The sequence below is a fragment of the Haplochromis burtoni genome, unplaced genomic scaffold (assembly GCF_018398535.1).
Source record: "Haplochromis burtoni strain Fernald_Lab_line unplaced genomic scaffold, NCSU_Asbu1 Contig_388, whole genome shotgun sequence".
NCBI lineage: Eukaryota > Metazoa > Chordata > Actinopteri > Cichliformes > Cichlidae > Haplochromis > Haplochromis burtoni.
Genome location: NW_024582749.1, coordinates 219,408 through 236,590, shown reverse-complemented (window position 1 = coordinate 236,590; position 17,183 = coordinate 219,408). Strand labels below are relative to the sequence as shown.

The following is a 17,183-nucleotide window of genomic DNA, read 5'->3' as shown; positions in this document are numbered from 1 at the left end:
CTCTGAGCTACATGTAGGCAAATGCTCACATACACACACACACACACACACACACACACACACACACACCAACAGATTACCTAACTGATAATTTGTGTGTCCAGAGCCAAGGGCTGTGGCAGCTCTACTCAGATATGGAGCTGAACATGATCCCTGTTCTGGCAGGTGAGCACTGCTTTACTTTTTTCCCTCCAGACACTCAGAATTGTTTTAAAATACAACGAAATCTTCTCACAGATTCTTCACCCCACACCCTGTGAGATTTATTGTGAAAAATATCCCTGAATAAACAGTAAAAGCATGTAATACTGGATGACAATTAATTTTTTTATTGGGCTCTTCCAGTTTTCTATATCCACAATAAAAATCTGCTGCTGTTGAAAGATTTCCTGTTAATGAATCAATAAATTCTTTTTCTTGTTTCAGCCATGGAGAGCCACCGCATCCATGTTGATAAGGAGGCACTAAAGAGAACTTCAGACTTGCTGGGGGTAAGATGGCAAAAAAACTCTGTGGTAAACTGAATGGTTTGACTGGTAGATCTTAAACTTTCACAGAGTTATTAATAAATAAGAAAAAGATTTCTAGAAGAAAAATAACTACTGCCAGGAGTTATTGGCCTTTGCAGTAAATGTTAATCCCCAACCAGAATACACTGATGAATCAAGATCAGTGCAAATATTTGTAAAAAGTGTGTGTTTGCAAGCTGTGTTTTAAACAATTCAACCATTATTTCTGTGAGTTTGTGAAATAAGTTACAGACTAATGCAAAACTGGACATGCAACAAAACCCATTGGGCCAATGCATTAGTTAACATTCATGATATATACTGTAGATATTCTGGTTTCTTTCTTATGTTTAAAGGCTGTTGTGTGATCATACCAAATACGATACTGTATGAAAGGCTTGAAAGTCACCCCGTATTTCTTTATGTTTTGCTTCCAAGGAGCCAGCTTGTCCGCTCATTTTTAAAGTGCTGTTGAGCAACAACTTTTTCCTATTTTCCTAACAAAATATAAATAAATAAGTTCAAGACTTTCACGCAGTATTTTAATACAGGCCAAGCTTAGTGTCTGGTTGACTGGGTCAGCTTGGATTTGTCCTGAGTCACTCTGAGTTGATTGTATTTTAGTCTGGCTGCTAAAGCATAGAGCTGTTGATAGATGCTGTATCAGCAGCGATGACAGTAGCAGGATATGAGAAACAGGACAGACCTCAGGGAAAAAAACGAAAAAACAAACAAAAAACATAAGACAAACAGAAAAATGGTATCTCGTTTCCTTCTTCTGAGCAGATTTCATGAAGTGTGGGGTGGATGTCCTCTGGGGGCCTGTCCTGTTTACACAAAGAGTAAAAAACAGTTCTGGAGATGAAATCTGAGAACTGTCACGGATGCACAAAGATGTAGATGCAGATGGCATGGACAAACACACGCACAAAGAATACACAACATAGTCAGTTTAGTTTCAACTCACAAGTCTTGCAAACAGCAGCAGGGTTGTTGTTGTGGAGGCAGTCTTGATAGCTCTCTGTGTTACTATAAATAGGACGGATAGTCTGTCTCTTTCCTTTAAGAGGCTGTGCTGCAGGAAGAACGCCTCTGCAGAGACACGCACACACACGCGCTGAGGCACTCAAGTTTTTGAGGCTGTGGCAGGGTTGTGTGTAAATACATGTGTGTGCCTTTTTGTGAAATGTCTGCGTGTGCTGTCATGTGTGTCCAGACTCTGTTGTGCTGGATGTTGTTTTTATCTGAGCTGTCAAGTTCACCTGTTGAAAGACCAACCAGAAAATCCCTCCTGTCTGTCAGGCTTCATCTTTCAAAACATACTCACCTGCTCTTTTGTCTCAAATTGTGTTTGAGAACAGCTCACAAGATCGCAGTGAAAAAACTGTACACACTGTCCACGGTCCTGAAGTTGTAACCATTTAAATGTAAGTGTAATAAAACTTCAATCCAAGGCCGGAGTATTATCAGGATGCTCTCCTTACAAATACTGACAGTACCAAGATCCAGTTTTTGCCGTTGCAGCGTGTTTGTAAATCTGACCTTAAGACAGCTATGCATGAACAAATGTCTGCAAACCTCAATGAACTGAAGCAACACTGTAAAGAAGAGTGGGACAAAATTCCTCCACGATGATGTGACAAAACTGATGAAGCAATACAGAAAGTGATTACTGTAAGTTATTGCTGTTAAAGGTGCTTCTACAAACTACTGAATCATGGCATTCATTTAGTTTTTCAAAGGACTGTGTGAAGGTCAGCAGTTCTTTTGTGCCTGACATTGTCCTTTATTTTCAGAAGGGCCTCGTCTGACGGCACATTCCTCTCGGCAAAGGGACTGATTTGTCTCCAGATTGATATAAAACGAAAGTATGCCATTTCACAGTTAGGTTTAATATCCATTTTCCCAATATTTTCTTTTTAACAATTCTTTTTATATAAAACAACAATTTTTTTTTCTTTTTTAACACAATTGTAGCATTTCTTAAAAAAAAAAATCTCCCAAAAAACCAAAATCAAAATTAATCTGTGCGCTGATTATTGTTCTTCTCCACTCTACATATGTTTAAAAAGTCCCTTAAGCTTTCTTCCACCTTGATTTAGATGCCATCTATTTCTTCATTTCCATCAAAAAAGTCCACGTCTTGATCCACATGGTGTGAAGTGCAATAAAATATTGCCCTACAGAGCCCTGTGCCTTCTGCATGTGTGCCTTTGTGTGTCAAACAAAGTACTAAGGGGCTCCCATCCAATATTGATGAGGCAGTCTGGTGCCTGCTCTGGGCAAGAGAAAAGTGCATATTTTGGGCTTTAGGTGCATATCTGACAGCTCACCCCAATTTTTCTCCTTTCATTTTCTTTCTGTCCCTTCGTGTTAGTCTCTCGCCACACTGCTGTCCTTGATTTTGTGCCACAGTTGTTCCACTTCCCCCTACCTTTTTGTCAAGTCATGTCTCTGAACTCTCCTCCTTGTTCCAAATGCAATTTTGTGTTAAGGTCCAGCCCAAACATGTTCTCACCAGTTCATGAATAACCAGTGTTACTTCTCACATTTTCCCCCATGTACCCACACCAGTGTTTACTTCCCAGTTCAACTTTCTTTCAACTCTTCCAATTACCCATTTTTTTGTCCCATATTCCCAAATCCGTCACTCTGCTGCTCTTTCAGACTGTTGTCTCTCATTTCATCAACACATTTACCCCGATACACTCCGCCTCGTTTCCTCTCGTCTCCGTTTCTCTAACCTCATTCCCTGGTTTGTCTGTCAAGTGCTTTGTTCAGACTTGCAGTGAGCTGTGATGAGGGTGTCGCCCCCTTCATTAAAAAAACAGCTCAAAATCTTCACATTTAGCTTAAATATTGTATAAGAATGAATTTCACGCCTTTATGTCCTCATTTAAAACTTTCACATTTATTTTTTATCACAATCATGTTCTTCTTGGGATTCATCCTCTTTGCATCTTCAAGTTATTTAATAGTGCTTCTATCTTTCAGTCCTCTCTTCTGTCTCTCCATTTTTTCTATGCCAAGTCACTTGTTTGCCCCATTTCTGTAGCGTAGTTTCTGTTTTTCCCCCTCCTTATTTTTTTGATTTCTTTCTCTTTTTTGTGCCATTTGTTTTCCATCATTTCCTCTTTCTATGTTTCTTATGTTGCCCTGGCTTTCCTGCGGCAAGGGGGTGGGGAAATCCAGGCCTCAAGGGCCAGGGTCCTGCAGGTTTTAGGCATCACATGTGTTTCCCATGGGACGGAAAGGTGTAGGAAGAAGGTACAGAGTGTAATAAATGACTTCCTGTTTCACATATACAGTCATGTCAAAAAGAAACCAAGTAACCCTCTAAGATTTAGTCATTTGTAAAACCATCTTTAGCAGCAATAACTTGAAGTAACCACTCATTATGTCAGCACGGGGCCATCACAGCACTTTGATTCTTTTCTTTTTCAGCCATTCTGTTGTAGTTTTGCTGCTGTGCTTGAGATCCTTCTCCTGTTATCTGTCACACATATAGCCTCACGTTTGACTCTAGAATATTTGGTATACAGAGGAGTTCATGGTGAACTCAGTGACTGCCCCTCCACCACCGTGCATGACAGTTGGTTTTCACCAAGCGTGGTGTTCAAACATCTCCGCTTTGTTTTTGTCTATCCAAAGTATGTTGTTCTAGAGGTCTGTGAACTTTGCTGCCACGTTCTGCTGTGATTTTGTCTGTCTTTCCAACTCTGTCAGACTAAAATGAAGCAACTGGAGCAGGAAGCACACCGAGCAGCTGGACAAATATTTCTGTTGACCAGCAACACTCAGCTACGAACAGTACGTACCTTCATGTGTACATCTGGATGCTGTGTGCAGTATATGGCTTTTCTGTGTCTGTGCGTGTGTATACCGTGCATATGCAAACGTTTGTATTCTTCTACGCTTTGCGTCTGCTTCATGTTTTGTGGATGTTGTGGATTTACAATGTTTGTAGATTCTGTTTGAGAAGCTGCGTCTTCATGAGCGCTGCGAAAACAAGAAGCTTCCCAAGACCATCGGCAAACAGCAGCAGTCAACATCCGAAGCTGCAGTATGACACACACGTGTATAGACACAGACAGATATTTCAGTTTGACCCTCAGTTCTCTGTGAATCCAAAAATGTCTTTAGATTAGAGACAAAGATTTATTTTTTTCATGTTTAGATGTTTCCCCTCAAACTTCACTGCACAGTCACTGTTCTTAGTCACGTCTCTATCTCTGTACAAATATACATGAGTCAATCACAGCTGACGACCGAATCGCGGAATAGTTTCATCGGCTAAAGCGTCGTAAGCAGCGAGCCTCCTGATTATTAGCCCGACTTTTGTTGCATGTCAGTCTTTGGTTCATTTTACCCACATTTTCTGCCTATTTGAGCTTTTGCTATCTTTTAAATAGGTTTATATGTAACAGCCCTCTTATAAAATTCATCTGTTCCCAGCTTTTAGGGCTTTAATACGTGTACCTCCTTCTTGTATGACTTTAGAATTAAAAAGAAGGTGATATATACATTATGTCATTAAAAGCTCCGTAGTTATATATAGTAGCCCTAATCTGGCCTCCTGGTGGTAGTGTGCTAACTTAATGGTGAAAATGATGTAACCCTCCCAGGAGAGAAAGTCTAATGGATTGAATGTAGACTGTTAAGGAGCAGAAGATTGACAAGCACTCAGGTCTGACCAACTTGGTATGTGGCAAAACCACTTAACTCTAAAATTTGTATATCAAATCATGAAAACAAGAAATTGCGCTCTTAAATCAAAGGACCTAACTCTTGAATACCCACCAAGAAAACTGTACTAAAATACAGTGCGTGCCCAAACATATTCATAGCAGTGAATAGAGAAAAACATCTGAAATTACCACCAATAAAGATCAATGTGGACAATTTTATAGTAATTATTAATATTTGGAGATCACAATTATTTGTTAATTTTAGTGAAAAAACATTTATATTGCACTTTGATGTAAATATAACACTGCATTCCTGCTATTGTCTACATGTTTGCATCAAAATAAAATTGTTCCTTCTTGTTCACATACAATCATCTTTTTGAAGGAAAATCTAAATTAAAGCAATGTCATGATTTTACACTTTTCATACCCAGAGAACAGACAGCTGTCTTGTAAAGATTTATTTACAAGTGTGATAAAAGCAGCGATAGACTGTGGAAGAATGGACTACTGATTTAGAGAGTTACAGCAACTGAAAAGGTTTGAAAAGGCTGAGGCATTACTGGAGAGTGCAGAGAGGCTGAGCTCGGGAGCAGGTCGGAGGCCCGGGGTGAGCAGCTGGGTATCAGTGGAGAGTGGGCAGACAGGCTAGTCACAGATAAGACTGAGAAATCCACTGGCAGTATTTGGGTGTGTGGGTGACAGAAGCTTCGGTCAAGGGAACACTGGCTGACTTTCCAAAAACAGGCAACATGCTTCAGGCAGGGAAACTGGGAGAAAAACAAAGACACAGGGTTAGAGGCAGGAACAGAGAAACAAACACTAGACTGAGTGAGCCAAGATACCACAATTGTGGACATAATGAACTGGCACATAACAACAGCCAGACCCTGTCCTTAAAAAACACAGCCACAATAAAGGGATTTACAAGAGGTGTGGAAGCAAGCTCGTGTAGGGCAGCACAGACCAGCTGAAGTCTGCATCTGAAATAACAAAGCACAGAGGAACCTGCCCCAACCCTAACAAAACTTAGCACAAAATAATATGACTACTTATACACTGTACTGCATTCCTGTTAATTAAAACAGCTTTACAGGAAATTTTGTTCATGTGCATGTCCTAGAAGCAAAATATAAAGCCTTTCAATCGATTTTCTTTTGTACCTGACACGAAAGGCACAAAAATGCAGCTTTTCAGTCTTTGTCTCCTTCCTTTTTGTTGCAGTTGTTGCAGCTTCAGGGCCTGCACCCTCTGCCAAAAATAATCCTGGACTACAGGCAGGTCTGGCATGTTCATTATTATTATTATGAATCATCATTATTATGAAAAATGAATGAATGGGAAATTCACTTCTTGAGCAGGAGCCCCTAAAAGACTGGGTGGTCACTGTTGAGCTCTGTAGAAATCAGTTTCATTTTTGTCAGTCAGAAAGGATTATCCAGGTTATGTTCATTGGCCAAAATCACAAATCATTAAATAATGATTATACAGTTCCACTACCAGATGAGACAAGTGGGACTTCTCTAACCAATGGGTGTGTTGTTTTGACCTTATCTGTCTTTTATACTATGATGTTTTCTTCCCAAGTTATTAAATCTGTTCTTTTTAAGATGATCATTGTTTAGCTTTACCTTTTGGGGGTTACATAAGGTATAGAGATAAAGTGTTTTATTGTAACAAATAATTGCATTGTTGTTCACAGGTTCGCAAAATCAAATCTACTTTTATTGATGGGATTTTGTCGTGCATGATGAGCAAGGTGAGTCAACTCTGTTTATACACTATTTTGCTAAAAGTATTCAGTCACATCCAAATCATTGAATTCAGGTGTTCCAATCACGTCCGTGGCCACAGGTGTATACAGTCAAGCACCCAGGCGTGCAGACTGCTTCTGCAAACATTTGTGAAACAATGTTTGTTCCTAGGAGCTCAGTGAATTCCTAAGTGATATGATGCCACCTGTGCAACTCCAGGCCTGAAATTTCCTAGCTACTAAATATTCTACAGTCAGCTGTTAGTGGTATTATAACAAAGTGGAAGTCATTGGGAATGACAGCAACTCAGTCACAAAGCATTAGGCCACATAAAATCACAGGGCCAGGGATCAGCCCTGTGCTGAGGCACATTTTGCTCAGACGTGACCAACGTTCTGCAGAGTCTTACAGACCTCTAAGCTTCATATGGCCTTCAGATTAGCTCAAAAACAGTGCACAGAGAGCTTCATGGAACGGATTTCCATGGCCGAGCAGCTGCATCCAGGCCTTATTTCACCAATGTCTTCCTGCAAGAACAGTCAAAAATTCCCGTAAGCACTCCTAAACCTTGTGGAAAGCCTTCCCAGAAGAGTTGAAGCTGGTATATCTGCAACAGGCAAAACCTTATGGGCTAGGAATGGGAAGTGACTCAATTTTATATGTGTGTGTGAAGGCAGACGAGCAAATATTTTTGGCAGTACATCCCAAAAAACTTGCTTGTTTTCAACGGGTCAAAGCGTTTTTAGTGGGAGAAGCATTTCATGACTCATCCAAGTTACTTTTTGGAATTTCCTTACATGGATGATTGAACATGCATCTTTTTGCAATACAAACTTTCTACAAAATGTATAAAAGGTAAATGTACTCAGTCCACTGGCACTCTTTTTTCTTGATGTGGATTTTTTTTGACTTTTTTGTGAGACTGAAACAACAAAAACTCGAGAGTGAAACCAAAGGTTTACAAGTTGCTGCAGGCTAGAAGGACTCCTGCAGCTCCCACAGCTTTTGTTTTCATTTGCTCACAGTTTGCTGCTGCGTCAGTGCACTAGAACAGTAATTTATGCTGCTGGACAAACCCGTGTTTTTCCTCTTCACCTTTTAAATTCAGCTGCCGGTGTGAATGTCACCATCTCTCTGAGGCTGTGACAAGATGTGGTTTCACAGCTCCTGAAACAGAGTCATCACAAGTGTGGATGAGCTCTGCTGTGCTGACTTATTAGTGAAATAGTGAAACATGTTGTCTGAGTTGGACTCTCGAAGCTGTTGGTCTGTTTTATTGCCACTGCTGTATTCATTTGGCAGAAGAGAGATGTATCTCTGTGCCTGACTGTCCCTCCACATGGGCCTCTTTCAAGCCTCGTGCATGGGAGCAGCAGCTTGTGTTTGTCAATCTGTGCTTACTCAACCGTGCAAATGAGTCTGCCTGGTGTTCTCCAAAGCTTTTTGGCTTCGGATCATCGTGATTCATTTGGCGGCATTTTGGGAAAAAAGCTGGCAACAACAAATGTATACAAATTTCTACTCAGTCATAACTTGAGTATTTGTGGTTTTATAAAATAGATTTCTGTAAAGTGTAAAATGTCACAACTACGTGGACCCTGTGGCTGACACCACAACATCGAATGACGTTTTATTCGCACTTACAATAAAAAAAGAAAGATTTAGGAAAACCAGAAAACACCACATCCGAAAAGAAGGCAAGAGTCAGAATGGAGCCACAGCTGAAAGAGTCAGATGCCAGAGTTGGATTAGACGTAGATATAAGGAGTAAAGAAATGAGGGAAGTAAAAAAGCCACATGAGGAACTAACCTTGAGAGTGAATGTGAATAAATTCTGACAGACAAACAATGAGGCACAAGCAGTGGAGATCACTAAAAGTGAATGGGGAAAACTAAGAATACTACAGAAGCCATACAGACAGACAGACCATGAAATAGTAGCAAAGGTCTGCTGCGTGGGACCTTAGCTACTATATGCTGTAATTATCTTGTCGTCTAATTTATTAGGTTAATAGGTTTGACAGTGTGCAGATGTTTAGGTTACATAACTACACTGCAGTCTTGAGCACTATAGTGTTGTTTTTGTTGGTGCTGTTGATGTTTTGTCCTGCTTATTGCAGCAACATAACTGGCACCCTACTCTGCAAGCAGCTTGTTCAGATTGGGCATGGCACTGTTGAAGGCGTGTGGGTCCAAACACGGGATCAGAGTGATCAGGGCAATCAAGACCGCAGCTGTTGTTTTCAGGCTGTTTTTGGCTATATGGAAACATTAGTGATAACATAGCTGACTGAGATGTTCATGTGATAATGTGTTGAATTTACAGGTTCTCCCTGTTTTTAATTCATATTTGACTCCCTTTGTCTCTTCATGTCAGAGCTACATTTCCTCTACGTGGCACCAGACCAGTGTTGTGACTGGGAGAATCTCTGCAAAACACCCAGTAAGTCAAACTTGCCTTGCATTCCTACCCATCTCTCCCAGCCTTCATTGCACTGGAATTAGTTGATACATCTTGGACTGTTAAAACACTGCAACAGGATTAAGCATCCTTGGAGGAGCTATCCATGGTTCTGAATTGGGAAAATTCAGCGCACTGAATTGGGAAAGTTTCTTTCTAAGAGTTCAAGGCACATGCATAGAATACCTAAAAGACCACATCAATGTGCATTAGTAGAAACAGAAACGCTGGATTATATCTATGAGAAATTAAAATTTGGCATTTTAACGACTTACAGCGCAAAATATTTTTACATTTTTATGGAGTGAGGAAAGCCTTTTTCAGAGCTTTTTGCTTAAAGTATTTAAACAGAAATAATATTTGAAAAATCTCACGAAAGATTTGTACACACACACAAATCTTCTGCTCGTGGATTTCTAAGATCCTAACAATCTTCTCCTTTTTGTGCTCTTTATAACTAAGCTTTCATTGGCTATTTCTTTCTGGCTTTCTCCCTTGTCAGAGAAACTCCTTAAGGAAGCTGACTGCATAGTAATTACATGCTCAGTCGTGAATGCTGAGTTCTCATAGAAACAGATGTTTTGGGATTGTTGTGTAACAGCAAGCTGGAGGTTTCTATGAGCTGCGTTTTTTATGAGGTGTAGCTGAGAGACAGCAGCTCAATGTTTAAAACATGAGTGTGAATAAAGGGGCGGGTGTTGGACGCCTGGCTGATAGGGAGCATGTTGAGTTAGAATGGCTTTACAGAGTCAGAGAAATAGTCCTGCTGAAATATTCATACATCCTGGAGCAAAGAGCAGGTGAGGCACAAAGAGGAAGACTTCATTCTAAGAAGACATTCGTTTTTTTTGACAGAGTTGATAATTATCATTTTCTTACTGTTATCCTCTATGGTATGAAAATTAGTTAGAAGCTATATATACCTCCCCTTTTTATCAGGCAGTCGTTGGCTTCAGTTGTCTTTGCAATATAATATTCTTGGTAGAAATATTAGAAATGTGGTCTGTGTAACTAGTAAATCAAATACGAGGCCTAGGGGCCAGAACCAATGCGTGAAATGGGCAAATTCTGTCCACTGAATGACTTTGCAAAGTGTGAAAACTGCAGCGAGTTCGTTAATTATTCAGATTTTTCATAAAATGCACTGGCATTCATTCTGTGGTGATGTCAGAGCTAATGAAAGTTAAAAGTGCTGGATCTGGATTTGTTGTTTGAATCATAAAAACGTTAAATACTTTATGCCGAGTGTGTGAAGTGTAATGACAGTAGACCCAATCAAGTAGAAAACAGATATAAATTGTTGATTTTCCGAATGTAAGCAGTAACATCTCAATAAAGCAACTGGTGTTGTTGATGTTTTTAAACTGACTTAAATTATTATGCACTGGTTTTCCTGGCCTAATTCACTTGCCTCGTCAGTCCACAGAGCATTTTGCCCAGCCTCTTTCTTATTGCTGAATCATGAACTCTGACCTTTACTGAGACACGTGAAGCCTCTGGTTTTTTAATGTTGTTCTGGGTTATTTTGTGGCCTCCCGGATGAGTCATCGATGTGCTCTTAGAGTTATTTCTGGAGGCCGGACACCCCTGGGAAACTTCACCACTGTTCCAAGTTTTCTCCATGTGTGTTCACTGGAGTCTCAAAGCCTTTGAAATGGTTTTGTAACCCTTTCCATACTGATAGACGTCAGTGACTTTGTTTCTCAAGTGTTTCTCTAGATCATGGTGTGATGCGTTGCTTTTTGAGCTCTTTTAGCCTGCTTCACTTTGTCAGACAGCTTCTCTTTAAGTGATTTCTCGATTCAGCAGGTCTGCCAGTATTCAGGCCTGAGTGTGTTTAGTGAAAGTGAACCCATCTTTCCAAAAAAAAAAAAAAAAAAAGTGGTTAATCACAGTTAATCAAAGTAAATTTAACAAGAGGCACAAATTAGTTTTTCACACAGTACCAGGTGGGTTTGGATAACTTTTCTCTCTTAATCAATGCAATCACCATTTAAAAACAGCATTTTTTGATTTTTCAAGTTGTCTTTGTGTAATATTAACATTTTTTGATGATCTAAAACATGTAAGTGTAATAAATATGCAAAACACCAGGAATTCAGGAAGAGAGCAAACGCCTTTTCACACCACTGTTTTGTTCAGTTTCAAAGCCTGTGGTAACCTCGGTAAAAAAAAACTAAAGCCTAGCGTTTTAGGCAATTATCCAATTACAATGTAATTGGTACAAAAGTAAAGGGATACCCAGTCCTTTGTAAGATTGCACACAGATGGTGCTGAGGTCATAGATTAATGAAGAAAAACCTCAGAAAATTATAGTTGTCGCCCAGTACTCTTTGATACAGTTTTTTTATTGAATTGATTCTTTATATTTTTAAGTAAGATGCCACATTAAGGTGGCATTTTGAAATAACACACACACTATCAGTATTAACAGTGAAGGTAAACACTCTCTGTTTAATAGTTTGAGCCAAATGCACTCAGTGCTTTTTCTGTAATTGTAAAGCTTTATTTCTGTAAGCCTGAGAAGTAGGGCTGGGCCATATCATACCGTTCACGGTAATACCGGTATAATGTTGGGCAACGATAAGAAAATGAAATATCGCGATAGAATATGGGTAGAACGCACATACGCAGTGCCTTTGTTTTCATACGCACGTGGCGGAAAAAGCATGGCGGCGACGAAGAATGAGAAGGGCGAACGAGGATCATTGAATGAAACGGATGAACCAGAGCTGGTTTGGCTTTCGTCCATCAGATACACAACAAAGCACTATTTTTGGTAGAGCATGCTAGTGGGCTGTTGTTATTACCGTGTCTTTTGGAAAATACGGCACACTTTAAATCTACCCTTTGATTTCTCTGAAAATCGACAGTTCCCCTTACCTTATAATCCCGTGTGCCTTATGTATGAACTCTGGTTGTGTTTAATGACCTCGAAACGATTTTATGTACACGGCGCTCGAAAATCTGTCAAATGTTTCAGTACGATTTTGCTAAGCTACGAACCCGCACCACTTGATGGATTGTCGGAGCGTTACGGCCATCGCAGGCAGGAGCCTTGCAGAGTGATACATACTGTGCTTCAACATAATATTACCGTATTGTGTGTGTATAACCTCTTTTTAAGTTTTGTGGATATTATACATGGTTATGCTGAGGATATGTCGGCCAGTTCCCACTGGAAATGCCTTTTGGTTAAACTGCCAGCAAGGAATTTGCACTTACACTGTTAAATTTTTATGTAGCTTTAATGCACATAAAAAACAGCTGCTTGTTTAAGTGAAAATACATTGATGGGGTTCTTTTGCACTAATAAAGTTGTGGAGATGTAAAGTACTTTGTCTAGTGTCAATTATATCGTCAGTTATATCGTTATCGCAAATTTTCAAATGTATATCGTGATAAATATTTTTGGTCATATCGCCCTGCTCTACTGAGAAGCTGTGCTGATGGCTTTCTGTGATTAATTTAGCAGCATTTCTATGTACTGTTGAAAAGCATTTGAAAAGTCACATCATCAGTTTCAGTGGTTCATTATAAAAGCCAATTTGAAGGCTGCATATGATCGAATTGTGGGAACGAAAATAAACTTGACGCTATGACAATGAAATAATAAATATAAATAAAAATACCTGTAATAAATAATATTATAAAACAGACAACTGCAAAAAAGTGCTTCGACCTCTGTCTCGGTATGGGGAGGTCGATAGCTCATTTCAACAATACTCAGCTGTCAGGCTCCGCTGGTTCTTCTCCTGTTAGATCCTCTCCAAGCCTCAAAGACACTGAACTTTTCTAATCTCACCGAGCAAATTGTGAGCGATGTGAGCTACACATTGAATTGATTGTGCTGCTACTAAATGATATATGTGACTGTGGGCGGCTGTGGTTTATCACTGCTCTTTTCCTGCTGTTACTCAGATGTGGGATTTGGTTGAGCATCCTATTAAGCGTGTGAATGCTTGTGGTTTGTGCTGTGCGCCAGTGTGGTCTTTAGTGATTTTATTGTACTGTGATAGTAATTTGTTCCCAACAATAAATAATACAAGGCAATATGGATGTGCCCATGTTATGTGGAAGTTTAATGACCAAATGATTAAAGTACATGCCATGTATATTTACTTGTGTTTTCCTATTTCTATTGCTATAGAAATAGAGGTCATAGTGGCCTTTGCTTCATGTTGTCCTAGGTTTTTTTTTGCCATGTTTGCTTCCAAACTCTTATTGCCAGTACATGCTAAAAATGCCCAAGGAATTGTTATGCCATGCTTTTCCCTCAGAATACTAGAAGGTTACATCTGAAGCGTGAATTGTTTTAGTATATGTTTTAATGTTTATTAATGTTACAAAAAAGATAGTGTGCTCGCCTGTTTTTTTTCTAGAACCATCATCCTGAATCCAACACTGTGGCTCTAAAAGCCTGACAGACAGTAGCGATACTCATCTAACAGCCATGGACGGTGGACGGTGGGCACTTCCTCCTAGAGTGCAAAATTATCCACAACATCATAAAATAATTCACTTTGACCACTAAAGGGTGTAAAAGATGGATACAGCCAACGTGGAAGTGCTGGTATTCCTCTCTGATCAGTACCAGGGGGCAATACCTGTGGTTACAAACAAATGTTCTCTCTTGTAGAAGAGTATGAGAACATGGCCCTCTGCCCCGACCTCTGTAAACGCTTTTGTGATGACTTCATGGGTCATTCTAAATGTCAGAAATTTCACAGTTTGCAGTTTTGATATACCAGTGGTACTTTTTTTTAAGTGAAAACACAGTTTCCACTGGAGCACACATTAGTAAAGCTGTTCCTAAGCTACAGTGATAAAAAGACTCAGCTCAAGGCTTCAGAAACTCATGGTGAAGTAACAATGGCTACCACCATCTTTTATACTGTTTATGGTTTGACCCAATCACAGAAGCTTATAGCAAGATATACGCCAATCTTTGAGTAATACAATAACAGCGCAGTTCAAATAGGAAATATCAGTATATTATGGTAATTTTGCACGTCTTCTTTTGGCGACTCTCTTTAGGTGTCGTCACAGCCGTCATCTGCCTCCATCTTACTCCATCCCTAGCATCCCCCTCTACATGTCCTCCTACATCCATGAATCCACTCTGTGGTTTTCTTGTTGTCTGGAAGCTCCATCTTCAACATCCTTTGCCCAATATATCAACTATCCCTCCTCTGCACATGTCCAAACCATCTCCGCCTTGCTTCTCTTTGTCTCCAAACTGTTCAGCCTGAGCCGTCCCTCTTTCTTTCGATGGTAGACCCCAGGTATTTAAGCTCATCCATCTTCAGTACCTTTACTCCTTGCGTCTTCACCTTTCCAATCGTCTCCTTCTCATTCATACATGTATTCTGTCTCATTTCTTGGTGATTTCCTCTTCTCTCCAGAGCATACCTCCACCTCTCCAGAATTGCTCTCACCTGCTCCCAGTGCCTGTGTACACATCACGCTGATGGTTGAGATCAACTATCTTATACTAGTTCCTCTAGCAATGCAGATCTAAATAGTCTGGGTAACCCTATTTGATGTTACACATAGAAATAGGTGCAGATATGAGTTAATATAAAATATCTTTTTCATCTTTCTTAAAATGTCAGGTAGTCTGTAGAAGAGCATGGTGATAAATTGTGCTGCTAGGTTTGAAATAAGAATCTTTCTCCATCAGAGAGCAAGAAGGAAGAAACTTCAACCCTCCAGAGTCAAACTTATTCTGGCATAATTTAAGTCAGCTCATTATTATTCTCATCATACTGGAGAGCAGAATGTGCTGGGCGTTAATTGAAGACTCGCTCAGTGATCATTAACACGTCACATCCCACTGCTTTTAGTGGAAAAAGGTTCAGCTTGTAGTTGGTGTTTAAGGTAGAAAAAGACGTTGCTCTGCCACTCTCCGCTCTGCACACACATACACGCACATATTCAAAAGAGGAGCGTTGCAGAGGGGTTTCGCTTTCATCTGTTGTGGGTTCAATCACAGTGAAGGCTGTCTGCAGTAACAAAGGGGCGCCTGAATGAAAGCAGGACAGCTATGAAACTGGTGCTGAGTTTAAAGCGCAGCGAGAAGTGAGTCTTGCTGGAGAGACAAGTTGACTCGTCTGTTTTTATCTGCTGAAAGCAAAAATATGTTTGAGCCTCAGTGCTCCTCCCGTGTCTGTGCCATGTCTTTCCTTCTCTCATTTGTTATGACTCTCCTGGTCCCCTTCTTCCTGCTCCCTTGTTGTTTAAGTATGTTTTCTTTGTCATTTATAGTCTCCAAGTGGCTCTTCTATCCACGTCTTTCTCTTTCTTGTTCTTGCTTTGCTTCTGTCTAACGCTCTTTCCCGCATGTACTCGTCCCCTTATATTAATAATTTTTAACATGGTGAAACCAAAGAAGACAAATCCCACCGCCTCCATCCCCTCCCTTACCCTTGGTCTTGCTGGTTTCAGCTCTAAGAGAGGAAACCATAGTTCTGATTGAATCTACTCTGCACTGTATCAGCTATCCTTTTGTGTCCCCTCTTCTTTTTCAAAGCCTTTTATGGGTTTTTAAAATTTATACACTCGTGGCACCCACAAATGCATCAAACATGCTCACTTACTCATGCAGATCCAGGGCAAAAGAAAGATGTAAACACTCTGTTCTGCTTCCATTTTCTATTTTTTTTCCCTGTTGTCTGCTCAGAGGCTTCAAAGTAACGGTTTCTTAAATTTTAAAGTTAACATTACTTTTTTTTCGCCCCCTAACAGATTGTGCACATTTACCTCCTCACATCATAACCTAATCAATCCAGTGTCTCGGGTACAATTATATGATGCAGTCTATCTCAGTCGAGATTGATGATTCATTAGAAAAGAGCTGCATTATTGATGTTGTGTATTTGGTGTTAAGACTGTGCAGCCGTGTCTGTTCCCATAGTGCCAACTAAGTTTCCTTCAGGGCTTGTCAAGCAGTTTAACCTTTGTTTAAGACCGCTCTGCATTCAGTCGTTAAGTGTTTTGCACAGGCAGCTCTCTCAAGGCTGAACCAGCACTTCACTGAAGTGTGCGTGATGTTCTTTGCTGACACCAGAGTGGTTGAAAACACAAAGCCAAACATGCAGGGATACCTTTTTTTTGCATATACTACTACACACCTCTATTATTTTATTTAACTTGAAATTACAGCAGGCAGTATTGCAACCCATCCTCTTCTTTGTCTTTGTCTCTGTCTGTGCATTTAGTTAACCAACAAAAAGAGGTACCAGCAAATCATCAAACTTTGACTCCATAAAAGACTGATGGTGCATTTCCGTCACCGCACCGGGCAGGCAGACGGTATAAACACCCAAGTTTCTGAAAACAATAACTGGGACAACGTGATGTAGGATTACGATCATGATATAGTAGGTGTATCTACCAACAATCTTGGACGAGTTTGAGTCTCAGTGACCTCGATCTCGGAGGTCAAGTTTTCTGAAAATCTTGTGAATGTGATAACTGAAGGAAGTCACCTAAAATGTTCTAATCGACATCATACGTATGTGTGTGTGCTCAAATTTTATGGAGCTTGTCAATCATCAGGGGGACGGCCAACAGTGCTCTCATCTCAGGCTGTCAGGCACTGCCATTCTGTCTGATGCCACTGATGTCTCCGAATAACGTACTAAGTAACCTTTGCCATCAGTGCCTTCACACAACAATCAGAGGCTGGATAAATCAGCAGTCTGTCAGCCTGGGGACTCCTTTCACTTTCTGGTCAGGCGCGCTGCATTTTATTTTATTATTTTTTTTT

At 40.1% G+C, this 17,183-nt stretch overlaps 1 protein-coding gene across 1 annotated transcript in view; it reads left to right on the top strand.

The window, feature by feature from the left end:
- poln (polymerase (DNA directed) nu) overlaps positions 1–17,183 on the top strand; it is a 75,647-nt gene that overhangs the window by 11,349 nt on the left and 47,115 nt on the right. Inside the window, exons 10-16 of the mRNA XM_042212710.1 lie at positions 105–165; positions 427–491; positions 4,236–4,319; positions 4,477–4,572; positions 6,422–6,478; positions 6,900–6,956; positions 9,329–9,394. Of these exons, the coding sequence (XP_042068644.1) occupies positions 105–165; positions 427–491; positions 4,236–4,319; positions 4,477–4,572; positions 6,422–6,478; positions 6,900–6,956; positions 9,329–9,394 (486 nt within the window). The remainder of the gene's footprint in view (positions 1–104; positions 166–426; positions 492–4,235; positions 4,320–4,476; positions 4,573–6,421; positions 6,479–6,899; positions 6,957–9,328; positions 9,395–17,183) is intronic.